General features: G+C 40.3%; 1 protein-coding gene across 1 annotated transcript; it reads right to left on the bottom strand.

The window, feature by feature from the left end:
* Positions 1–363: 363 nt before the first annotated feature.
* Positions 364–26526, bottom strand: LOC107291630 (acyl-CoA (8-3)-desaturase-like). The gene is made up of 13 exons (XM_029284975.1): positions 26520–26526; positions 25743–26239; positions 23947–24057; positions 22609–22806; positions 20085–20186; positions 16599–16727; positions 14011–14059; positions 12852–12925; positions 5451–5548; positions 3543–3639; positions 2647–2726; positions 2352–2477; positions 364–597 (listed from the first exon to the last, which is right to left on the bottom strand). The coding sequence occupies exons 1-13, from the start codon at positions 26524–26526 to the stop codon at positions 489–491; spliced, it is 1677 nt and encodes a 558-aa protein (XP_029140808.1). The 3' UTR covers positions 364–488.
* Between the last annotated feature and the right edge of the window lie 330 nt (positions 26527–26856).

Raw genomic sequence — 26856 nt, 5'->3', positions numbered from 1 at the left:
GGCTGCACAAAGCTCTCTCTGACAAACTGAAAGACAAAAAGGACAAGTACAAAAAATGGAAAGAGGGACACATAACTAAGGCTGATTATCACCAGACAGCCAGAAAATGAAGACAAAATATGGAGTGGTTTCTTAGCATCTTAGGTATGTTTTGTATCTGTTGATGTGGCCTAGTCTCATTCTCTAATCCAAGATCCATTATAACAGCTATTAGGTTTATTTTCCTGACCATTGCAAAAGAGGCATAAAGTGTAAAAACAGCAACAAAGCAATTCAATGAACATTTTTGAGAAGCCTGCATCTTTATGATGCATTCAAGACCCAAAAGCAGGAAAGAAAAAAAATGTGTTGCTTGCAATGTTTATATTTATTAGGAAACATGCCAAAAGTTCAGCTGAGACCCAAAGTCTCTCCAAGCTTTCTGTTTTATCCACAAATTACTTTAGATTTTCTATCCCTGAAGCCTGTCAGGTCCATCTCAGATCCATTCATGTCTCTTCACCCTCCTTCCCTTGTTGAAGGCAGATTTTAGAATTTGGTATTTTCTGTTCACAATGATATGCTTTGAACCAGATTTCACCTGCAACCTTCAAGGAACTGAAAAAAACAGAAAGTAAGTCCTGCTTCATTGCTATGAGAATTAAGACCTATTCAGAAAAATCATGCTTGAATTCAGAACAAGTGCAGTACATTGAGGACAGAGTGAGCAGCACAAAAATCTCTCAGTGATTGCTACATCTTCTTTTAGGTATTTGACAAGTCTTGACAGTTATCTCTAGTTTGCATTGATGCTTTATGGACTTATATAGCATTATCATAAAGTAGCACTTTATCCAAGCACCCAAATTGAAAGGTCATGGTGATAGGGAGAAGGCAGACTCTGCCCATCTTCAGGAGGCCACCTGGGTATGTAATTTTCATGCTAGCCATGTGGAAATAGTTTGCCGTTGCCTGCTTCTACAGTTTTTTTTTTGTTGCAACTTTACAGTCTATCTCAGCTTCTCCTAACCTTTTGGGCACCAGGGACTGGTTCCACAGTGAAAGGTTTTTCCGTGGATTGGAGGTGTGTGGTTTCGCATGCTACCTGCATCTCGTGGATGGGGCTTTGCTTGTTTGTGCAGACTGGTTGTTGGCATGGTCCAACCAGGTGTGGTCTGTGGACTGGGGGTTGGGGACCCCTGGTCTAGCTTACATCTTTTTCTTGATGGCTCCTATCAAAATACTACCAACTTAGATGCTGCTTATCTTTTTTCAAGATCACCCAAGTATTGTTGAGAGCTACCACATACAGTATGAAAGACTCTTTGATGTTAACTGATAACTAATTTTTAATTATAACTAATTTTATGAAACAAGAGTGTAATAGAGCACATGCTTAATGATTAACATTTCTCTCTTTCTGATACTAGAGTTGTTGTTTTTTCTTAAAGGATCTACATCCAAAATCTTTATTCTCATTAACAGTTTAATACTTTGCACAGCAGATCGCTTTTGAAGCCTCTACCCAATGGACTTAGTGTTCAATTGACATCTTCACACATATATCAAGCTATTTTCCAAAGCGTCTGAAGACAGGACAAGAAGCAATGGATAGAAACTAAGCAAGGAGAGAAGCAACCTAGAACTAAGGAGAAACTTCCTGACAGTTAGAACAATTAACCAATGGAACAACCTGCTCCAGAAGCAGTGAATGATCCAACACTGGAAGTTTTTAAGAAGAGATTGGATAGCCATTTGTCCGAAATGGTATAGGGTTTCCTGACTGAGCAGGGGGTTGGATTAGATGACCTCCAAGGTCCCTTCCAACTTTATTATTTTTATTATTATTATTTTTATTATTTTTATTATTTTTATTTATTATTTTTATTTATTATTTTTATTTATTATTATTATTATTATTATTATTATTATTATTATTATTATTATTATTATTATTATTATTATTATTATTATTATATGTCTATATCATTGCAAGTTCACCTTTCTCATGTCCTTAAGAGCAAAACCATGCAGATTTGTCTAAAGAGATTCTCAGTCATCCAAATCATGGTTATCCCAAAGGTGCTTTTTCAAAAGGCAACTGGACTTTCTTGTTTTTCTTTGAAAATGTTTCACTTCTCATCTAAGAAGCTTCTTCACCTGTGACTGGATGGTGGGGAATGGAATGGATGAGAAGCGAAACGACTTCAAAAACAAACAAGAAAGTCCAGTTGCCTCCTGAAAAAGCACTTTTAGGACAACCATGCAGATTCTTCATTTGATTTGCTGTTTGGCTAACCTTTATATATTGAATGTTTCCTAGATGCCCAAATCTTCTTCTGAGCTGATAGTCTTTGCAGTCTGATACTTACTGCACAATGTCAGCAAAGCCAGTGAAGAGGGGTTTTGATTGATATTCAATACCATGTTTGGCACACATGGATTTCACCAAAGGAGTCGCCTTCCAAAAGTTGTGCCGAGGCATCGTAGGGAAGAGACTATAGGCAGAAAGGAAGGCAAAGAATTATGATCTCTTTACTTCTTCTTCTTCTTGTGCCATATCCGTTATCGGACGTTCGCGATCATGTTGGCAATCCTATATGAACTATGAAGCAATTTTTCACTGATACCTTAAAATGTTTCTCATTGCCCTAAATCTGTACTCACTGGTGCTCAATTTGACAATTCAGGTGCCCCGTTACCCAGTCATTGAAAAAAGATTGATTCACATTGCATGTTGCCTGAAGCTGGGAGAAGAGAGAAAGAGAGGTTTTAGTCCAGACATACTCTGAATGATAGAAGAACAATTTTCAGGCAAATGTCCATGATTTATATTCATGTATGTTTGTATGTATGTATCGGTATATAATTTGTATTTCTAGACAAATATATTTAATTTTGGAAAGCTTAAATTATATTAGTTTAAATACTCATTTGGTATCAAATCTGATAGTCCCCACTGTACAGTTTTGAAAATATGGAGAATTAAAATGTAATTCTACTAATATGTTTATTTTCATTTTGTGAAACATTTTTTTTCAACAGTTACTTTCAAATCTTCTCATTACTTATTCCAGACTGAACCAGGTTGTCTGGTAAGATTCGAACTCACAAGCCTCCTTTTCTAAAAAGAATGTCCTGATCTTGATGAAAACCTGATGCTGAGAATGGAAAAGAGAGAAATGATTTCTGCACTGGCCAGTTTCTCTTTGGTGCTATTATCTTAAAATGAGCCCAAACAAGTTATTTATTCTGCTCATCTCATTTCTATTTTTATAAAGTCCAAACAAAAATGAGGGCAATCATAACCTTTAAGAAAAGGCATGGTATTTCTAAACACACTTCAAACTTTACCATTACATAGAAAAAGTACTGTCAAAATAAATAAATGAAAATAACTTTCGAAAATGAATATAGCTTTCACATGTGCAAATTATAGTTTGAAGCTGTGGTAATTGGATTATTATGGTTCTCTGAGTTATTGTGCATATAATAAAATCACACAGACAAGCTAAAGTTTAATCATGTGCAGCCATCAATTTTATCTTTGAGATCTTTCTTACCTGTGTAGAGAACCAATCCATGTTTTTATCGTGATCAATGTGCATAGGAAGATGACTCATCTGCGATATCCATGTAAATACGATACTCTCAAGCACCCTGAGAGACAGAAATGAGGCAAAGTCAGAAAGTGAAACTATATCTACACAAATCAACCATTAAATAGAACAGTGGGACAATTTGTTGGCATTCACTAGACCAGGGGTCCCTATCCCCTGGGCTGTGGGCCGATACTAGTTCATGGCCCGGTTGGGAACCAGACCAAGCAAGTGGCGTGTGAGAGTGCGAAGCTTCATTTGCACATGTGCAGGATTACGTTGAGCGCACGAACCCATCCCCTCTCCCCCCACTGCCACTACAGTATTGCCATGCACAGCCTCCAGGCACCACCACTGGTCTGTACAGCCAAAGAGGTTGGGGACTGCTGCACTAGACCTCATGATGCCTTTCTGTGGAAACCAATTCCTGTCCAACTGAAACAATCCGAATGACAATACAAGGTTTTAAGAAGACTTTTGTTAAATTCCAGTTGGTTTGTCATTTGCATTTCATTTTTAAATTTTAAAACCTCAACCAGTTTCTTTTGAAGATCCAGTGAAACATCCTTTTCTAACTAATTCTTTTGGTCTATCAGTTGTAAATCCAGTTTCAATACTATCTCCATCTTATCAAAATTTGTTCTAAAAATGATATTTCTTTGATAACATCCTTTGGACATTGTTTAAACATTAAAGCATCATCATTATGACATTATTGATATGGCTACTATTTTCTAATTCAGTTCTTTTCCTTCAGTGTTTTTATTTTCATAACATTTTGTACTATCTTGCAGGCCTGTATATCTTTCCTCTACTTAAAATCTTTAGTCCCCTCTTGTGTTCAGTTTTTGAAATCATGAAATTATTTATCTGTATTACGTTCTATAAAAACCAAAACAGGATCTATTTCCCATAAGCTCTTTGTACTTTATAATTAATTCCAAAATCTTATTATAAAAATTTTACTATTCCAATTTTATGTGGACCTTTAGCCTATGTGTTACTTTCTAAGATCAAAATCATATTTAACTTTTTGCTGATTATTTCAGATTCTTAAGCTTAATAATCAAAACTTTCTTCTGTTCTAGGTTGAAAGGCAAATTTATCCTGCATTTTCAAACTTGTCATTCTAATAGCTTAGAAGTAGTTAATCAACAATTTCTGAAAGTGATTAGAAAGTGCTGTTTGCAAACTTAGTATTCTTTGAAAATTCTGCTGCTATTGGGAGACAGGTGGCTAGTCCTGTTGTCTCCGGGTACTCAAGCCTGTGGAAAATCACTGTCCTGTGAGGTAGACAATTTAATATGGCACTTAGAATTGAGGACTGCTTCACCTCATGGAGTTACATCAAAATGGCACTTCATCTAAGGTTCAGTCAAAATAAAGAACTGCTTTGATTGATTCACATATGCAGATTGTAAAAAAATGTATGCTGCAGTCAGAAAGTGATGAATGCATGTGCACCAGTCTTCAACAGGAAGAAAATGTGTGTGTGTGTCCTAAAAATAGGGGGGACTTTTTGGGATAACTTCAGAACAGCCTTCCACAGCCTGGGCACTCAACTCAACTCCCAGAATTCCCCAGCCAACAAAGCCATTACTGCCAATGGTAGAACTGAAGCCCACACATATGGAAGTTGGCAAGTTTGGGAAAGGATAATCTAGAGCAGGGGTCTTCAGACTTGGCCCTTTTATGACTTGTGGACTTCAACTCCCAGAATTCATCAGCCAGGCATGCTGGCTGAGGAATTCTGGGAGTTGAAGTCCACAAGTCATAAAGGGCCAAATTTGAAGACCCATGATCTAGAGAATAGTCAGGGTCTGTGAAGGAATGGTGAAACACAAAGAAAATAGTACATATGATGAACAGTACCTCAAAAGAACGAGGTATCCCAGAACACCCTTGAATCCCAGTATGGGGTTGAAGGCAATAAAGAATTGGATAAAATATGCAAATGTCCATGCCATTTCCTGCAGAAGAGAAGAAAAGGAACAGACATTAGAATAGCATCTTCCCTTGTTCCAAGTAGGCACCCTACATTGAATCGTAATGTGTTCTAGATATGTATCTTCTGGAAACTCTGCTCTGTTTACTGCCACTTTGACAGAGCCATTTTCTACCCTGGCTGCTTTTTTAATGGATTGACAGATTTAACAGATTGAAAAGGCCCATAGAAAAATTCACTAGACAAGATTGAGTACGCTTGTTTTTTANAGAAGCTGTGTCCAGACCCTCTTCAGAAGAGCCAGGACACACTGCAGTACCACAACACTAAGAAAAGCAGAAGAGAAATGGCTGCCTGACATCTTTCTCCGCAACGGCTATCTAAAAAACTTCATATTCCGACACACAGCAGCCAAACCACAATGCACCATACAGCCAATCACCACGCAAAAACAAATCCTACTATACAGAAAAGGGGTGTCAGAAATGACAGCCAGAATTCTCCAGCCTCTAGGAATAGCAATAGCCCACAAACCCACAGCCACATCTCGCCAGGAATTATCCAGAGCCAAAGAAAAGATACAGAAGGATGAAAGAAATAATGTGCTTTACAAAACCAACTGTAACAATTGCAACTAATTCTATGTGGGACAAACATCATGTCAATTGAAAACCAGGCTCCATGAATATCAGCTGGCAGTCAAACGCACCAATCCCAAATCCCTAATCTCTACCCACATTGACACCAAACAGCACCAATTTGATTGGAGCAATACAGGAATCATTGACCATGCTACCACCCACCTCGATCGCGGGTTTATCAAAGCCTGGCACTCCACAAACAATTCCATCAACAGACACATCAATCTACAACCAGCCTATGAAACCTGAGAATTCAAATCAACCGCACAACCAACCAGCAACAGCACTGACTGTGCTGGACCGGATTGTAGCCAGCTAGAACTGTGTTAGAGTATTTAGCATTTACAGGGTTAATGTTGTATCCTTGAGAGAACTGTACGTAAGAACAGGTAGCATTTAAAGGGTTAAATGCCATTTCCTTATGAGATGGCTTCTGGGTAACGTAGTTCAGTAGATAGCTAATCCTATAGCTTATCTAGACAGTGGGAGGAGTTAAAAAGTTATTGCAGGACATCCTGTTACGTGTCAGGGTTGTAAAATCCCTTTATGTAATCAAGCATGTGCATGCATGGATGGCATCTGTAACTATGCTCAGCTGATATGGAGAATTACCGCCTTTTTACCTATAAAAATGGACAAATATGCAAAGACCAGACGTATCTACAGCATAGTAAGTCTCTGCTTAGAATTCCTGGACAATAAATATTTGTTTTAAAATCATTTTCGTTGAGTTTATGCTATCTGAACCAGAACTACAAGGCATCTTAGTTCAGGTTCCAGAATACTGACCTTCAACCAACCCATGAAACCCCCTCCCCAACCAGCACTTCACCTCCCAATGACTCTGACCTGATGTGACCTCCCCATTACAGGACTCATCATAATTGTGACCACACCTGACCCGTCACAAGACCCTGATGTGACCCTCACTTGACATGAGCTCACAATCACAAGATCTACTGACCACCTGAAACCCTTACAAGCAGAAGAACACCAACAATGCCATCCCTAAACTGTGCTGAAGATGTTACCTAGCCTGGTAATGAAACGTTCAGAAACTAGCCCACAAGCTCGGAGAATGAACCTCCACCCTTGTTATTTTCAGTAACTGACATGTTTACATGATATCAGGTGAAAATGTAGAGATTTTATTTTTAGCTTTGGTTATCCCACAAAATTTCAGCCATTTTTAATTAGTGTGCTTGTCAATAGTGCATGGCAAATAAGGCTGGAAAAGTCTCTTTTGCCATCATCTCTATTAGCAAAAAATAAGTCCACCCCAATTTCCAATCCCCCTAGATCAGTCGTGGCAAACCTTTTAGAGACCAAGTGCCCAAACTGCAACCCAAACCCCACTTATTTATCGTCGGGTGCTGGATGGGCATGGCCACTGGGTTGGCATGCCCTACTGGGTGGGCATGGCCTAATGGGTGGGCATGGCTGGCATGGACATGGCCAGCTCGACGTCACTCGTGTCAGGGGCACTTGTGCAGGCCTGGGCTGGACTGGGGCAGATCTGAAGGTCTCCGGCAGAGGGGTGGGTGGGACTGGGACGAGTGCCAGGGCATGGTCCACTGGAGGAGCCTCACTGAGCCTCAGGCCATGCAGGGGGCCCCTGGACGGTGGCATGGACTGCCTGGAGCCCTGGGCAGCGAAGGTCAAGTGTCCAGCCCAGCCCTTGAGCTCCTATGACACCAGACTCCACAGCCCTGCCTACTTCCCTGAGGGGGTGCCCAGCTGCATTTACCTCCTCCTCAAGGTTACTGCTTCTGTGCTCGCTCTCCTTGGCCAGGTTGCTCATGATGGGTGCAGGAGGGCAAAGTGCGTAGGTCAGAGGGAGGCCCACTCCCTCTCCATGTGAGGAGACCTGGCTTTGTAACCAAAGCATCCTCAGCAATAGGATGGGAGACCACTAGGGGATGGCAAAAGGGCAACAGGGCTGCTGGTGGCCAAGTGCTAAGGCAGGACTTTCCTCAGACCCTCCTTCCCTCTTATTCCAATCTCCTTCCTTCCTTCCTTCCTTCCTTCCTTCCTTCCTTCCTTCCTTCCTTCCTTCCTTCCTTCCTTCCTTCCTTCCTTCCTTCTTCCCTCCCTCCCTCCTTTTCATGCCCATCTCCTTCCTTTCTTCTTTCCTTCTCTTTCTTTCTTCCTGTTTCCCTCCCCTCCTTCCTTCCCTCCCTCCCTCCCTCTGTGCCCAGAAAGGGATGAGGGGAGGGGGAGAGGTTGGCAGTGCTTGTCTCAAAGAATAAGAGAGTTGGAAGAGACCTTTGAAATCTTTAGTCCAAGCCCCTGCTCAAGCAGGGGACGTATACCATTCCAGACAATGGAATATCCAATCTCTACTTAAAAGCTCCAGTGATGAAGCATCCACAACTTCTGAAGGCAAGCCTTTTCACTGGTTGTTTTCACAAGTCCTTAGTTCTAGGCTGGTTTTCTTCTTGATTAGTTTCCATCTATCATTGCCTTCTGATGCTTTGGAAAATAGGTTGACCCTTTCTTCTCTGTGGCAGCCATCAAATATTAGAACATTGCTATCATGTCACCACCCCTAGTCCTTTTCACTAAGCTAGACATACCCAATTCCCACAAACATTTGTCATATGTTTTAGCCTCCAGCTCCCTAATCATCTATGTTTACCATCCATTTAGACCAGATGGTCCCCCTGGTTTGGTTTATAGAACAGTGGCCATGAGCAGAGCCTTCTCAGAGACAGCACCCCAATTATAGAACTTTCTTCAAGGAAAATATGAACAGTGCATCCCTCACCCATTAGAGGCAACTCCAAACACTGTTCAGCTAGGCATATGTAGAACAACACCACATTTTATGGTCAAACAGCACTAAGTAAATTACTACTAATATTTTTCTTTCTTAAAATACACACTTTTAATATTGTTTTAAGCAGTGCTGGTGATGCTTTACAATAGCTGTTTTTGAGAGTTTTTTTTGTAAACATCCTGGATTTCTCAGAAACATTTAATTTTGAATTAGATGTTGATTTAATTAGGCAGAAGAAATAAATGTTTAAATACATCTAAATCCCACAGACCTATTGCCTCCTAGGTGCATACTGCAGAGAAAATAAGGCATTGCATTTCTAGCCAGCATAGCCACAGGATTATGGGAACTGTGGTCCATGACACCCAAAAGACATTAGTTTGGGTAAGGCTGGATTAAATTATAAAAGAGCAGATGAGAGGAAGTAGAAGCAAGAAACTTTCCACGCCTCTGACAAAATAATTGGGAGGGGGTAGTTGACTTTTAACTTCCCATTCAATCCAAAGAGTTCTATGATTTTAGGGAGGGGAGGTGGCAAGAATAGACCACAAAGCCAATCTGCGAGTTTGCTCTCTCGCCTGCCTGCACACCACCTCCCCGACACAGCACATGGCTCCAAGACATCTCCCCAGAAGTCCTTTGCAGATAATTCCATATATTTCTTTCGGGCTTCTCACTTTTCTGAGAATCGCAATGCGACTAACCCGACCCCCCAAATGGCCTCACCTTCTTGCTGGCCTTCTGCAAACTGCCTGGCATCTAGTCTTGTCATCTTACTTCTCTTTGTTGCCAGTGGCCGTGCACAGGGGTGGGGAAAGAGAAGCGCTCACAGGCTGTGATACTAGGCAGTGGGCCATGGAGGTGCTGGTGGCAGGGGTGGCGCTGATCTAAACTTCGTGTTGGCCATCCAGAATGTGGTCAGTTTTAGATCCTCAGGGCTGCCCTGGAGGGGGATCAAAAGAAGGGGCCCAGCCCGCCCGCTGCCTGGCCTGTGAGATGAAAGGCAGGAAGATGAAAGAGCATGGAGGCACAAGTCGAGCATCGCCCTCTCCACCATGTGGTAAGACTGGAGAGGGGAGCACAGCATTCCCGCTGGATAAAGAGACAGCCTGGAACTGCCAGGGGATCCCCTTTTTGTAAGTTTGCTTACGCTTTCCCCACACTTTTCGCTTCCCTGCTAGCTCAATCTCTTTTTATCTTTCTCCCTCACAAACAAAAACTCCCCCTGCTTTCTCCCCCTTCTCACTCTTTTGCTCCAGCTGCACCTGAATGGAGTGGGAGGAGGTTAAAAAAAAAGAGAAGGGGGGAAGAAAGGGAGAGGCTACCCTTTTTTGTAACACCTCGACTTCCTCCTTCTCCCCTCCTCTCTCTCTCTCTCTCTCTCTCTCTCTCTCTCTCTCTCTCTCTCTCTCTCTCTCTCTCTCTCTCTCTCTCTCTCTCTCTCTCTCTCTCTCTTTCACACACACACTCACACACACACACACACACACACACACACACAGAGAGAGAGAGAGAGAGAGAGAGAGAGAGAGAGAGAGAAACCCTTCCTGCTTTCTCTCCTCCTTCTCACCCTTTCTCTCCAGCCACCAAACGTTGCCGGCTGCCAGCAGTTCCGATGGAGAGGGTGAATGGTGGAGAGGGTGAATGGGAGCTGGCCGATGCTCAGCTTGTGCCACTGCACGCTCCCATCTCTGCACCTTTCATCACACAGGCCAGGCATGCCCTGAGGCACTAGGCTAACAGAACGCCAAGGCCCAAGGGAGGAAAGATGCGGTGTAGCAAAACCAAATGAGGAGAGGTCCGGCAAAGTGGGGAATGGCTGGGTGTGACAGGCGAGGCTGGGAGGGGTGGGGCAGGGCAGGGTGAGGCAAATGAGCTGCAGCTGCTGCTGCAAATCACCCAGCCCCTGAGTGCTTGCCGTTTCCTGTGCATGCATCAGCCGGGTTTGGGTGGGCCAGGGCTCTGGCAGTGGAGGTCGGTCCCTTGCCATTTCTGGGACAGACCCAGGGAGCCAAATTTGGGGCCTTCCCAGCCCAGCTCCGGCACCTGCTGCTTTGGTGACTCTGTAGGCAGAGCTTCTCTGTCAGAGAAGAGAACTTTGCAGCTCTGCCTACAGAGCCACCAAAGCAGCAGGTGGAGCTCAGAGGCTCAGGGAAGGAGGACGCTGAACTGGGCGGTCGGGTCATTGGCAAAAGAGCAATGCGTCTGAGCGGAAAGTGGCCTCAGAACAAGTGGGGCATGTAAGGAAAGAAATCCTCACTCCCCCCCGAAATTGCCTTTCTTTCCTTACTTGACTCCCAGCCCCATGCCGCTTCTCCTTCGTGATCCGCTACCCCCATCATATGCAAGGAAACAAAGGAAGTTTTTTTTTGGGGGGGGGGAAGGTCAATCAATCAATTGCAACTTCTTGTGAAAGATCGCGAAGTTGGAATTGATTGACCTTTCCCCCCCAAAAAAACTTCCTTTGTTTCCTTGCATATGATGGGGGTGGATCGCGAAGGAGAAGCGGCATGGGGCTGGAAGTCAAGTAAGGAAAGAAAGGCAATTTCTGGGGGGAGTGAGGATTTCTTTCCTTACCTGCTCCACTTGTTCCGAGGCCACTTTCCGCTCAGACTCGTTGCTCTTTTGCCAATGGCCCGACTGCCCACTTCAGCGCCCTCCCTCCTAGAGCCTCCGATCTCCACCTGCTGCTTTGGTCAGCCTGCCAGCCCCCACCTCAATGCCCTGCCCACCGCTGCCTAGCAAGGCCGCCCTGGGGCTGCAGGGGCTGGTCTGGCATGGGAAGGGCACGCATCCCACTCTCTGGTCACCATGCAGGGTAAAGTTGCTGGGCCTGCCCCCACCCAGATGCCCTTGCTTCCCCCAAGCATTTTTTTTTTTTTTACTAACCTGGCTTTCAGCTGCATTCCATTTCTCCGTTTGCTTCTCAGCCTTCACCGTGTGTTTGTGGGACTATCCGTTAAAAAAAAAGTTCCATTAGAATAACTTCTTGAGATCTCGCAAGAAGTTAGAAAGTCTCATGGAACTTTTTTTTCGTCCCACAAACACATGGCAAAGGCTGAGAAGCGAATGGAGAAACAGAATGCAGCTGAAAGCCAGGTTAGTAAAAAAAAAAAAAACCCGCTTGTGAGAGGCGGGGGTATCTGAGCGGGGGTGGGGGTGGCAACCTACCCTGCGTGGCTTTGGCAGATGTCTGGCAGGGGGAGGGAAGCAACAGGCCCCACCCCACCCCTCACATGGAGCGCCCTGTTGTCGCCGCTCTCCCCCACGCAGCACCTTTCCAGCTCGACGCGTCACTTCCTCTGTTGCTAAAAGTTCAATCAAGTAATTCCAACTTTTTTTTTTTTGCACACAGCGGCGGAGGCCTAGGACTGGGGCGATGGCATGTGTGCCCACCGAGAGGGCTCTGTGTGCCACCTATGGCACGCATGCCATGGATTCGCCACCACTGCCCTAGATCTTTTTTTAAAAAGAAAGATGAACCATAACTTTACCTTTGTGTTCAAGCCACCATAAATAATTCCTGAATCAAAGGCCTCAAAATCACTACTTGAGAAAACTGGATTGTAATTCTTGTACATTCTTAGTTCAGCCGATGTCATTGTCCAACTCTATGCCTCCAACTTTCCCTATGCCTTCTACATGTTTGTTTCCTTAGACAAAAATTTAATGTCTTCTTTATAAAAGGCCTTTTGATAGCCAGCAATAGTTCATCTGGAAGCACTTTAGAATTGGGTGGCATTGACTTTCCTATTAACAATATCCCCATGCCAATTTTTATATGGTTCTAAAATAGTCTAGCTTTTTCATTCCCTCTTAAGGAAATAAAATTCTAAACCTAGAAACTTACCAAGGGGGTGGGGAATCTCAGTATTTTAATATTTGATATGGATTATTTGTATACTCACCCTCCAGAGTTTGCGCTGGAATATAAAGTACAATGAGTAAAATTGTATAGTTGTCGCTATAAGCAGTGGCAATGCTGTAGAAGGAAACAAGATGCATATAGCCATTAATTGTCCTTTTTAAACACAGAGGAGATATATAGAAACAGGAAGTATCAACCACACTCCTCAAATGTTTTGTATTTAACATTTTGGAAACATTATAATTGTACTTGGGAATCTCATTATAAACCAAACCCCAAAACGTATACATGGCAGACACTGCCTGAATTGTGCCACTCAAATTGTGTTGACTCCATTAGAACCAATTGACTAAAATACACTTGAACAAGTTAAAATAATCTCTCTTATTCCTGGTGATAAGTGGACAATACTGTCTTAATCTATTCAGGTTTATTTAGAAGAAAGCCCTGGTAAATCCAGTGAGATCTGCTTTTAAGTTTATGTATTCATTTATAAAGGGCACAGCTGTCCATCTTGTAAAACACAGCTCTGGGCAACTTACAAAAATATAAAACCTAAAGCAAGAGACAGGGCAAGCCACTGAGCACCAAATAATTGAGCAGTTGCAAGAGAAAGCACGGTAGCCCCTCTGGCTCCCTTTGCACTGCTTAGGCCTAGCCTGCTTTTGAAGACGTGGACTTAGACGCCTCCATCCACCTTAAATGTACAGGGGTGTCTGTTTGCTCTGAGAAAGAAAAGAATTCCTCCTCATTCTCTGCAATGTTCTGCAGTTGCTGCCACTGCTCTTGTTCTCCCCTCCTCCTCCTCTTTATCTTATTACTAATAAGACTGCAAGGAATATAAATTCTTCCATTCTCCACCATTCAGTCAGAACGGAAAAAGCTTCTTGGGTGAGAAGCGAAATGAATTCAGGGAAAAACAAAGTCCAGTTGCCTCTTGAAACCTTTGTGACAACCATGAGCTGCATGACTGAGAATCGCCATAGACACTTATCACTAATACGTAATAAGAGTTGTTATTAATCTGCACTGGGCTGGGCATTATGTAGAATGCATATATAATCTGTCCATGAGCTCATGGTGGAAAAGATAAGAGTCCAAAGATGATCCACAGCTTTTTTGTGAAAGTTGTTTTTTTACACAAAAAAAAACTTCATTTACACTTAGCTAGAGGTAGGGGGAAAAAATCAGATACTCACTGAAGAAAAAATATTTGTGCTGATAGTTATAAGGCATGTATTTCTTTTTCTGCAAACCCAACTGTAAAAGAAAGAAAGTCATGAAAAACAAATATCCTTCATTAGATAATTATACTATATATATATATAGTATTTTTATTTATATAGATTATATATATATATATATAATCTATATAAATAAAAATGTAACCGTTCGTTTGTTCAAAATCTTAAATCTCCGAAAGTTCTTCACCGATTGCTTTGAAATTTTGACACAATGTTGCATTCGAATACGTGCGTGTTTTTATATACCTACTATTATATAGATGTTACACCTGTGACAGGTAAAAACATGTTTTGAAAAACAGCGCCATCTGTTGGACGTAAAAGCAACACACGCTACGATTTTACGATTCCAACAAGCATTGTGAAATTAAACATATTACAAACGTGCACTTTCTCTTTTCTTTCTTTTCCATTTAACCAGACTGAGCCACAGCAACGCGTGGCCGGGTACAGCTAGTATATATATATTTATTAATTTTTATAATTATAAGTGCTTAATATTTTATCAGCAACATATCCTCAGGGTTCCAACATTTAACTTACTAATACATATTAAGTTCCTTTCTCTCTACCTCATTTTTCTACCCAATGATAAGGTATCCCATGTTCTAAAATAAACTGAATCTTCTTTCTCTTTCATTTTCAATGTCAATCTATCCATTTCTGCACACTCTAAGATTTATTTAATTAATTCTTCCTCCATTGGTAAATCTTCATTTTTCCAATGTTGAGTGAATTCAATTCTTGCTGCAGTTAATATACATAAAATTAAATATATACACTCTTTCTCATAATTTCCTACAATTATGCCTAACAAAAATAATTCTGGCTTAAAATCTATATGTTTTTTAATCATTTTCTCTAACCATGTATGTATTCTTAACCAGAATCTTTTAGCTTTAGAGCATGTCCACCAAAGATGATAATAAGTGCCTGTTTTTTGTTTACATTTCCAACAATTGCTTGATATATTTTTAAACATTTTTTCTAACCTCACTGGTATTAAATGCCATCTATAAAACATTTTATATAAATTTTCCTTGTATGCCACCACTTTTGTTATTTTAAAATTACTTTCCCAAAGACTTTGCCATTTAGATAATTATACTTTAAGTCTCCATTTTTATAACGTCTTTTTCCGCTGCTCTGTGAAATAAATACTCAGGCAAGAAAAAGGGAAGAAAAGTGAGATGCACACAACTGTCACATTAATAGACTGTAATTGTGGTAGTTATCTTTATTTTCAAAGTTTCCAGATGCAGAAACACATGGCAGAGTGAGGTAGCTTTTGAACTAAGTCCTACAATATACAGTAAATACGGAAAAAGCATTCTTAATTTTAGATTTTTTAGCCAGGACAGGAAGAGGTCAATTTTGGTAGCAGAAACACTAGATAAACTCTTGCTAATCTTTCCATTAGTAGAAGACCCCAAAGGAAAGCATTACTGATGGACCAGGATCTTCTGAATCCAAAGATCTCTATTGTCCCAATATCAGCTCTTCAGCCACACCATCCTATCACTGGAACAATCAATGTGCTGACTGGTGTCAGTAGGGGTGAATTAACAACAAAAAGGGAACCCAGAATTTTAGCTAAAGAGGCAGCTTCTTCATTTTGAGATTTTTATCCTCAGAGATAAAAAAATTTCTATTTCTGCCTGTGAGGCATAAGTAATTCTATATTTTCTTTGTTTTAGAACCATGGTAGCGCAGTGGTTAGAATGTAGTAGAATGCAGGCTACTTCTGGTGACTGCTGGATGCTGTCAGTTTGATTCTCACCGGCTCAGGATTGTCTCAGCCTTCCATCCTTCCAAGGTCAGTAAAAGGAGGACCCAGATTGTTGGGGGCAATATGCTGACTCTGAAAACCGCTTAGAGAGGTCTGTGAAGCACTGTGACACAGTATATACGTCTAAGTGCTATTGCTACTGTTATTTTAAGAAAGAGCCAAGGCAGAATATGCTTATCAAATCTGAAACAACCCACTGAGATAATTCACACAATAGTCAGCCCAATTCATAACATTAACCAGAGAAGGAGCAAACGGGAACAAATAAATAGATGCTTTAGCTCCATAGCACCCTCCATATTCTTTCCTACCTGAGCTGCTAGGGTTTTGGACAAGGAGACAATCTGCTACTTCCCTAAAACACCTTCTTAGGATTGCACTCATGGCCATAAAAGCTTGCTGTTTTCCTCAGAATCCTTTTGTACACACTTATAAAGTCACTCCAATGAGATAATTACCCAGTAGTCCAATTCATAATATTTATCTATAGCTGTGAGCTATAACAGAAGAATCGGTCTGGTGTAGTAGTTAAGCTATCAGGCTAGAAACTGCAAGATTTTGAGTTCTAGTCTCTCCTTGGGCAAAGCCAATTGGGTGACCTTGGCCAGTCACTTTCTCTCAGTCTTAAAAGGTGTATGGAAATTCACTTTTGTTGTGGCCACCTTATCCACACCTTATACTGTGTTCAACTCTAAACAGTACAATCTGTTCTGATCTGAAAGGCCAGGGTTCAGTAAAATCTGTTGCTTCTTACCTCCAAAGAAAGAGGTTTCCCTAATGAAAAAATAACGGGATGAAATGAAACATCTGGGTCCTTCTGGAAACAGTTGGGTTTAGCATGATGCTGGGAATGGTACAAAGACCACCAATGAGCTGAAAGTCCCTGTAGAAGAAGAGTGAAAGAAAGCATTTAGGCGCTTTTAAAAGATTAGTTGACTACTTACTACAGCAGTATTTTGCTTTGAAGAGGCAATATACTGTATTATAGAGGAGATTCCACTGAACCTTTGAATCAGATTTTGAAATAAGTTTGAGAGGTTGAATCAGCTGACTCTGAATTATCTTGGAGAGGTTCAAAAACAGTTTGAAGATTAAATGCCCTTTCCAGCTTTGAAGAATCTCAAGCATTCACTGCATATATGGACAAAGCTGGGGGAATTTGAATATTTACTGAGTTCTCTGATATTAAATTTAAGTAGGTGGCAAAGGAGTTTTATCACCTTTTCAAACCCTGTCTATCAAAGCACTGGAAGATGTGCTGCTCTGCCATTTATGTATTTAGAGAGATTTGTCTGGGGGGGGGGACAGAATACAAAATCGAGGACTAAGTTTATTCCGCTTGTCTCGCTTTTAATGAATCTTGCTCTTCCTTGCCTCCACACCATTTTATCATTATTCTTCTTTGACTCACCTGTAGATTTGTGTCCCTGTTAGATTTGTGTCCAGTATTTTCCTTCCTTATTTATCACTGGCATTTAATCAGGCTTATTGATCAGGGAATGTTATCACCAGGATTTAATCAGGGTTATCTTACAGTTGTACCAAAAGCAGGTGAAGATAACACCTGGTATGCTAATTCTCATCTGATTTCATTGCTAATGTTGATACAAAGATTTTAATAGCAGTGTTGGCAAATAGATTACAAATAGTTTGTTATTAAAATTGATCAAGCAGGGTTAATAAAAATTAGGCACGCAGCAGATAATATAGGATTAGTTATAGATATAATGGAACTAAAATAAAGATCAACTTGTAATCTCATTATTAGATGCTGAAAAGCTTTTGATAAAATACACAAACAATAAATATTTATTGTATTAAATAAATTTGAAAATCCCTTAGAATTCATAAAATGAATTAAGATATTATATCTACATCTAAAGTAAAATTTAATTTATTTAGAGAAACTAGGCAAGCTTGTGTCTATGGAGATTCTCAGTCCTCCAGGTCATGGTTGTCTCAAAGGTGCTTTTTCAAGAGGCAACTGGACTTTCTGTTTTTTCTTTGAAGATGTTTCGCTTCCCATCCAGTCAGAGCTGAAGAAACTTCTTGGATGAGAAAAGAAATATCTTCAAAGAAAAAACAGAAAATCCAATTGCCTCTTAAAAAAGCACCTTTGGGATAGACAAGGATGTTCACTTTCACCCTTGCTTTTTAATATCTACATTATTATTTAAAATAATATTTAATAATCAATTTATTTATGTATATTTAATAACTTTTCACTTGTGCTATTAGACAACATAGAATTATCTATGCAGTACTATATAACTCAGTTGAATACAAATCCCCATATTCTTTTATTTATTTCTAAACCTCATACAATTATTTTAGTATTGATGCAAAACAGCAGAATATTCTATTAACTTACACAAATCAGAACTGATTCCAATAGGTGAAAATTGGGTTACCCATCTGCTAAATATCAGTTTCATATTTGCACCAAAGCCATTAAATATATGTATCAAAGAATACAACATGTAATATAAATAAAATTGGGGGGGGGGTATTTCTTCAGATATCAATAGATGGGCGTCATTAAACCTTACCCTTTGGGAGAAAGGTGAATGCTCTCAAAATGTATGTTATTCCAAGATTAATTTATATTCTGAGAAGAATTCCAGTTTAAAAATCTGGAAAATATTTTCAGAAAATAAATTCCTTTTGTAGAAAATTTTGACAGGGTTCTTTGATTCTGAGAATCTCATTACAAAAAGGCCAATTAATGAGAGAGGATTCAGTTTTTAGAATCTGGAACTATCATGCTTACTTATTGTCAAGCATTAAATCCTGAAAGCTAATAATTGGGGTTAATTTTCCAATTTGGGCAACCTTGGAATATACATATACAGCACCTTTGGTTGGATCGTCAGTATTAGGATCTAAATATACTCAAACTCTGGTACCTCTGAAAGCAATTACATTACTTAGAAAGTTATGTAATGGAATGTCTACTTTAAAAAACGGACTGTTTTTCCCATGCCAAATTGACCTTATGGGGAAAGCCATCTTTAAAAATTGGGAGAAAGATGATGATATGGAAAAATTGGATGGAAACTGTCACACGCAAAGAATCAGGACCACACGTTAAATTCCAGTGAAGCTGTTTTACTGCTCATGCCTATACACAAACTATTCAACTAATGGTCCGCACTAAATTGTCACTGGGTAAGAGTTAATGGACTCAAGAACTTGGGTTACTTGTGGGCACATAACGACTCCAGGATGATTCCTCTCTTGACTCTGCTCCCCAAACTCTGACTCTGCTTCTCATACAGAAACATTCTTCAGTCTTTTTTTAAAAAAAACATTGTTGCCATAGCACATAGCCTGCTTTTTCTAGTTTATTAAATTTGACTAGAGTGTTTTCTGTTTTACTTCAGTATGGCTGCTCTATAGACTCTTTGTTTTGGAGAACTAAGAGACTGTGCTGCTCTTTTTCTTTCCTATTATTTCTGCCTTAAAAGAGTAGAAGAGGAATGTTTCAAAATTTATGTCAGAATTCTATAGAACCCTTTCAATCTACTCATCTCAAACTTTTCAGTTTGTCCTCAAAGGTATCTACTATCTCTGTTATTTTCATTTTATTCTGCACCCCAAATAAAACAGATATAGGCATTTTGATGCTTTTCTATTCAAGTAAAAAAACAAACAAACAACTTTCTTGAATTTATTTGACATGGATATTGATCTCAGATCTCCTATACTAGGGTTCCCCAACCCATAGGCCATGGACTGGTACTGGACTGCGGCCTGTTGGGAATTTGGCCACATAAGTGGTGGCAAGCTCACAAAGCTTCATTTGTGCATGTGGGGGATTAGTTTGCACATGTTAAACCATCCCCTCCCTCCCCACCACCCTGGCCACCGATGCCAGTCTGTGGAGCCAGGAAGGTTGGGAACCACTGTCCTATATGAATCAAGTCTTGCCACCTTCAGATCTTAAATTTGGATTGGCTCTCAGTTAATTTTGCACATTCATATTGTTTAAGTGAAATTCCATTCTTAATCTGCAGTTAGTAATGAGATAGATGAACAAATAGTTTGATTTAATGTAAGAGAGCTTTCTATGTTCTTTAAGTGGGAATGGGAAAATGGGAATCCCATTTGACACATCTGTTATAAATAACACAACACATTTGATACTTACTGATGAAACTTTTTCAGGTGTATTTGCAATATTCCATATTCCTTTCCTTCAATTCTGTGGAACATTCTAAGAATAATATAACTTACTTACCTTTAAATAGCACATCACAAATTCATGAAAAAGGTGGTTCCATTTTGGATTGCTGAAGACTGAAAGATGCCCCAAATCATGTTGTAACCAGCTTGCTTGAGACTAAAAGGAAAGGGTGATACACAACAGAAGGGCCACCTTTTGTCTCACTCCTACATCTCCTGCATGGAGCTTTCCCACTATATCCAATGGTGTTTGTAATAGCTATGAAACAATTGCTAGGATAGCTAAAATAAAAGTTCATTCTAGGATTTTTGTTTATTTAGTCAAAGGGGCAGCCCCCCAGAGAAACATTCCAAACAGGATGTGCACAAGAAAGCTTTTCTACAATATAATCGTAGATATAAACCATCTTCTACAAACGTGGTAGACAATGGTTGGTTTTTTTAATGATCTATTCCTATTCGTGTTCCATCAAGAGCCATGGTGGCGCAGTAATTAGAATACAGTACTGCAGGCTACTTCTGCTGATTGCCAGCTGCCAGCAGTTTTGCAGTTCAATTCCCACAGGCTCAAGGTTGACTCAGCCTTCCATCCTTCCGAGGTCAGTAAAATGAGGACCCAGATTGTTGGGGGCAATATGCTGACTCAGTAAACAGCTTAGAGAAGGCTGTAAAGCACTGTGAAGCGGTATATAAGTCTACGTGCTATGGCTAATGCTATTACTGTTCTTCAGAATGGGAGATTTGAGATATAAGATGAGATGGACCCAATATCCTTCTTTTCTAATGAATCATTTGTTGAGCAGGCCCATCCCCCATGATGGCATGCTTAACACATGAAATTCTTTTTCTCCCACCAACAAACAGCTGATTTTGACATCACAGCTGTTTTTTTTTTTTGGTAGCTTTGCCCTCCATTCTTTCAACGCGAGACTAGGAAGGACCCAAGAAGAACTTAGGACAATTATGCACCGATGGAGAACAGGGAGACTGGATGTCTTCAATTCTTGGTAAGGTGTGATCGGAAGGTCTGGTCTCTTCCCACATTTTCCCTTCAGTTGCTCATTTTTCTTAAGTATGCCTGGGTTTAATTGCAATTTTTGAAACTTCACAACCTCTTGATTTATGACTAGTTGACTTTGACCTATTTTATAACTCCTTGTTGGACTTTTACAAGGTTTTTTTTCCTGTTCTTTCATTGCTTATTATCAAATTTTAAACTATTTGTTTTTAACCATAAAGAAGTTGTGGTGGGACTTACATTTACACAGGATGATACTATAAATTTTGTTCCTTCTAGCATTTTTCTTTTCCTTTTCTTTTTCTTTTTTAAAATAGTGATATCTATCTCTTAAATTTTGATGGGAAAATTTCCCTTTCTTTAAGGGGGAGGGGGGAGAGAGATCCTTTCCCTGTGAAAGCTGTTATCATTTATTTGCTTCTCCTGTCCTTGAAAATAAAAGTGTTTCTCATGCCTCTAAAAGGAGACAAAATAGTTTGGGATGCAACTGAAAAAGAATGTTCTCCAACTTACAGGCTTTATTTGAAAATATAAACAAAAAGATTGATGAGTCAGTAACAGTTTGGCAAAGTCAAGATGATATCCAAAGGCAGGAAATAACAGCTGAACCCAATTTCCAATTTGAGGAATTGGAATCTGATCTGTTGCTGTGTGTGAAAAAGGAAGTGTTTTGTTTGAAAAATATAGAATTGCCAGAAAAGATTGAAAATAATAGGAATATAAGAAATTCTGAGATAATGGATATGATGAAAGATGGACTGGACTTTCTTGGCAAGAAGAATGTTGTGTTGTCAAAGAGAATTATTCAACAATGGATGTTGCAGAATTATTTACAATTATTAACTTTGAAAGTGAGATGTATTTGTTGGGATGTTGGGAAAGATGTTGGGAAAGTTCCCAATTAATAACCCAAGCAAAGGTTTCACCAAAGAAAGGTATTTGATCCTGGGCTCAGAGATAATGATTGGGGCAATTTATGATAAATAAGAAACTGTGTAGACTTTCTATGAGTAAATTACAACAATAGACTGTTAATAGAGTGCTTTGAACATTAATTTTGCTTTACCTGTTTACTATTTTTTCTTTCATATATGTAAGGTATGACAGGTCAACTGGGTTGCAAATAGATGTACAAGCTCATAAATTTTGGACCTGCTTTGCAAGTGGGGGAAGCTATTATTGTTGCAATAGTTTTGTCAGTGTTTAACCATAATATGTGTTTTTATCCTTTTTAAAAAAAAAATCCCATTTTTTCAATGTTTTTGTTTAGTTTTGTCACTGTTTATTTTTGTATTTTAACCTTTTGAATAAAATAAAATTGTTGGCAGAATCATTTGTTGGGCAAAATAAAAGTAGTTTTTTTCTCTAACTGAATTGCTTAGTCTTTTTCAACCTTCGTTCTTCCAAACAGTTCAGAGCAAACTTCAAACTGAAAATAACTGGTGTTATTTTCCTTACAGAGAAATTATTTTCTTTTAATTTAGTTAAAATATCTTGTGCTGTACGAATCCTATCTAATGGGAAGTTTAATTTTGTCTAAAAATAAAATCAAGCAAATTACCTGTGCAAGGGTCAAACAAAATGTCGCAAGAAGAAAAGGTGTAATAGATGTCCCAAAATACCACATCACAAACCAGCCAGCAGCATCCAGCAGTAAAATATGCAGAAGGATCAGGAAAAAGAAGAATTGGTTTGGCTTGAAGAGTCCCATCTTTTCAACAGTGGACACCAGCTCCCGAAAATCTTCTACTAGTAATTTCTATGGGGAAAAAAACGCAACAAATTTGCAGGTATTTTGACTCCATGAATCCTGTATAACTAGCCAGTGGCCCCAACAGTTAACATCAAGAACTCTTAAATGTAGTATTTTTTTACTGTTATAAAATATGTAGTTAATATGGATTATTAATTAATATTAAATATTTATTATTAAATATGTATAGAACTGTTACTGGTGGATGGTACCATCTATGAAACCACCTATATTATTTTTTTTCCTATATTACTGCTTTCATCACAATTACATCATTTGATGCCCATTGGCCAGAAGTCCCACCACAGGCCATCCACAGGCATGATCAGTGTTGTTTCATTGCTGTGCCCAGGCCTGAAACCTGACTGAAAAGGATCCAGATAAACCATTTTCTCCAGATTCTCTGAGGCTGCATTGCAACCACCTGCTTAATAATTTTAAGGCTGGGATTGATTATGTGGAGGCTGAGGAAGGCAACCTGAAAGAACTGGGTTTACTTGCCCAATCTTATTGCCCAGCTGCATTGCCAGATTTGGCAAAATCTGATGGGACATGAAATGAGTTTGCTCTGCATCCGGAACATGAACAGGATAAAACTATGTACATTGAATGCTACCTGGATATGACATGTTGAGATGACAGAAGCCTCATCTTGTGGGGTTATTTGGGTTCAGGTTGAATCTGTGGAGCCTAAAGAAGCAAACTGGGTTCTCTCCGTGTTATTCTCACGGATGGATCTGAGTCCTGCTTGCTTAGTGGAAGCAGACAGGGGGATGAGAGGAAGCTGAGTGTGAGTGGTAGTGAAGATATCCTTCCAATGTATTTGGGGAGGATCAAGTGGGGCTTCAGGGCAATGAGGTGGAGAGTGGAAGGGACTGAAATGGCAGGTACTAAGATAACTTCATAATTAAAAGTCTGCTGAAGGAAATGGACTTTTACTGTTTTTATAAATGCCAAGAGATTGGGGTGAAGTACAAGGGCAATGCAGAAAGATTGAGGAATACCTTATAAAAATCTCTTTTGTTGACCTTAATAGCAGATCAGTTTTAATGACCAAAGTGATCTTTGAGTCAAGCCTTATAATATTTAAGGCTTTGCATTTTAACACTATAGGCCACTACCTCAATTTTCTGTCTCCAAACTTACATTTTTACTAGGTTCAAAGCTGGGCTGATCAGGTGCTAATTCCCCAATCAAAAGTGACGCCATGTGCTTCCTTACTAGAGTCTTGTCAACATGAAAGGCTGTGAAAGGATCCTAAAGCCAAAGCATAAAGAAAAAAGAAAGATAAAAGAAAAAAATATTATAATAAAGAATCAGTTTAAAGGCAACCTGGAAGAAACATGTTTACGCTAAGTGATTATACTTGATTTTTACCTTTCTTCTTTCCAATTCAAGGCATCACAGGCATAATTCCCAGGAGGTGTTTGACCCAGGATGAAATTATTTTCCTTCAAGAAAACAGTTCAAAGTAAAGCCACTTGCATGCAGCTGTTCTGATCTCTGTCTTAGAACTGGCAAGAAATTACAGCCTTTGTCAGATCCACTAGATGGATCAGACCAAGAAATCAACTCTACAGGAAGGCTAAAACTACTTTGATTATGACTGGCCATAATAACAGATGATTCATCGACCATATGCCAGTCCCAAGTCTGAAAAAATGAGAAGAGTTAGGGAAAGCAGTGGTGAATTACCCTGCAAAAAATCTCACCAAAATCTCACTTTATGGCAATAACTTAGTATGACTCAGATTGGATACCAAAAGTGGACCCTCCAGGCTGGATGGTAGCCTGCAAGCTACTGGAGAAGAGCAAGGGCTAGCTTTTAGTAGTCAGATTTTTTGTGATGTTGTTGGAGGAAAGCCTTCAGGAAGCCCAACAATTGACAATGCCCATGATGAAAGAAGTTGCCTACACAGTACAAAGTTATTTCAAATTGGATCATGGAATGTTAGCGGCATGTCCCTTGGGAAGCTTAAAATTGTAAAAAGAGAAATGATTGGAGTGAATATAGACATCCTTGGTATCAGTGAGTTATACTGGACAGAGAAGTGATCAGTTCAAATTAGACAAGTTTATGGTTTATTTTTCTGGAAACATCAGACGTAAGCAAACAAGCGGCTAAATGTGTTGAGAATTGCATAGTACACAGTGATCACATACTATCTATCCAAATTCGAATCAAGCCATTCAACATCACCATACTACAAATCTACGCTCCAACTGTAGGCTCAAATGATGAAATGGAAGTTTTTTAAAGTAAGCTTCAATGTGCTTTCAAGCAAATGCCAAAAAGGATCTTTTGTATATTATGGGCAATTTCAACACAAAAGTAGGCCAAGGAGAAGTTGCAAGAATAGTAGACAAGAATGGAATGAAGCTGATGATTGCCTAGTGCAATTTTGTCAGGAACACTATCTCAGCACAATGAACGCACGGTTTATTCAACACAAGCAACATTATATAAATGGACAGCACCAAATGGACAACATTCGAAATCATTGTATGCCAACAACACTGGAAAAGTTCAGTTGCATCTGTTAAAACACTTCCTGGGGCTGATTGTAGTTCAGACCATCAGCTATTAGTGGCTAAACTGAAGTTCAAATTCTGCAAAAAAAAAAAAAAAGGTATCCCCCCCCCCCAAGTCAATCTTGTCATGGAGAAAATCAGTGATTATATTAAATTGGATTAGAGTATGTTAGAAAGAAGGAATTGGGGGGGGGAGTCTGTTTCCAAAAGGAAAGGAAAAATTCCATATCTGGCATCATAGATGGATTTATCCTTACATATATCTTAGTGCAATATAAATGAAATAAGCTAAAAAAGAAGTAACAACAGCAAGGAAAGGAATCCAGCGCTGACACGAAGAGTGAAAAATTCGTGCTGCAAAAAATTGGCAACACCCGACTCTCCGTCTCGCCCCCTGCCGCGCGCCTTACCGTGGCGTCCTGCCCTGCGAAGCTTGTGATGATCCGAGAACCCCCTGGGTGCCTCCTGTAGAAGCGGCTGACGTCATAGACTTTCCTGTCGATCACCAGCCAGCGCTCCTGTGGCGGGTCTCCCTGGCCAGTGCGCAGCCCGATCTCGTCCCAGGTAAACCACCGCGANCCACCGCGAAGGGCCGGACAGATCGGCCGCGGGATCAGCCTCCCTCCTCTGCCTGACCCCGGTTTCTCCTTGCTGGGAAGCCATCTCCCCCCCGACTGAGGCTTCGGGGAACCTGGCACTGTCCTTTTCAGCACCACCGGGAGGGCGGACTGGGCGGGTCCTGGCGAGGGAGATTCCCCCCTTCTCCGTCTCCGATTGGTCGACAGAGTTTCATTGCCGCTGCTCTCGTGGAGAACAAACGCGGAGAGGGAGGTGCCGCAAAAGCCAACTCGGCCGAGCCTGGGATGTTCCGAATTTCGAGTACGAAAGAGGAGTTGGCGGCTGGCAGCTTTTTTTGCAGTAAAAGGAGCAAACTCCTTTTATTGGTTTCATAGAAATCCCATTTCTCCGCAAGCAAAACGATAAGAATTAAGGTCCCTTCGGTTGATTTCAGTAACCTGGGAAACAAGTTTTGGAGTCTCTCTGGGGAGCCTCTATTTTGATTGATTTCACCAAGAAGCAAGATCTCCCCGCTTCTTTAGCCCCGCAGTCACGGGAGGCAATTCGATCACGTGCCAGCCTGCGATTCAGTCTGAAGTTAAGCTCTTCCCGAATGTCTTCGTGCTTACTTTGCATGCTCGCACCACGGATGGAGGATGCGCATACTTCTTAGAAAAGTATTTGAAAAGTTTGGGACGGAGAAGAGGGACAGAAATCCCCTGCAGTCCAGATCCATGGGGGGGGGGACTTCCCCAACTGGTAGTGATGGGGCCGAAATCAGCTGTGCCAGTATTGATTCATTTTGGAGAATAGGCTGACTTGTGATTCAAAAGATTCAGAGTTGGTTCTTCTCTTTCTGCCTCCTCTTCATCCCTGGAATGTCACAGGTTGAGAATTTCTACCTGCTGCAGAAAATCTGGCACAATCTGATAAAAGCTTTTCATTTGTCAAAGCATTACAGTGACA

The sequence above is a fragment of the Protobothrops mucrosquamatus genome, unplaced genomic scaffold (genome assembly GCF_001527695.2).
Source record: "Protobothrops mucrosquamatus isolate PMUCROS unplaced genomic scaffold, P.Mucros_1.0 scaffold1156, whole genome shotgun sequence".
NCBI lineage: Eukaryota > Metazoa > Chordata > Lepidosauria > Squamata > Viperidae > Protobothrops > Protobothrops mucrosquamatus.
Note: the sequence above shows the minus strand (reverse complement) of the source record. Positions and strands in the feature narration are given on the sequence as shown.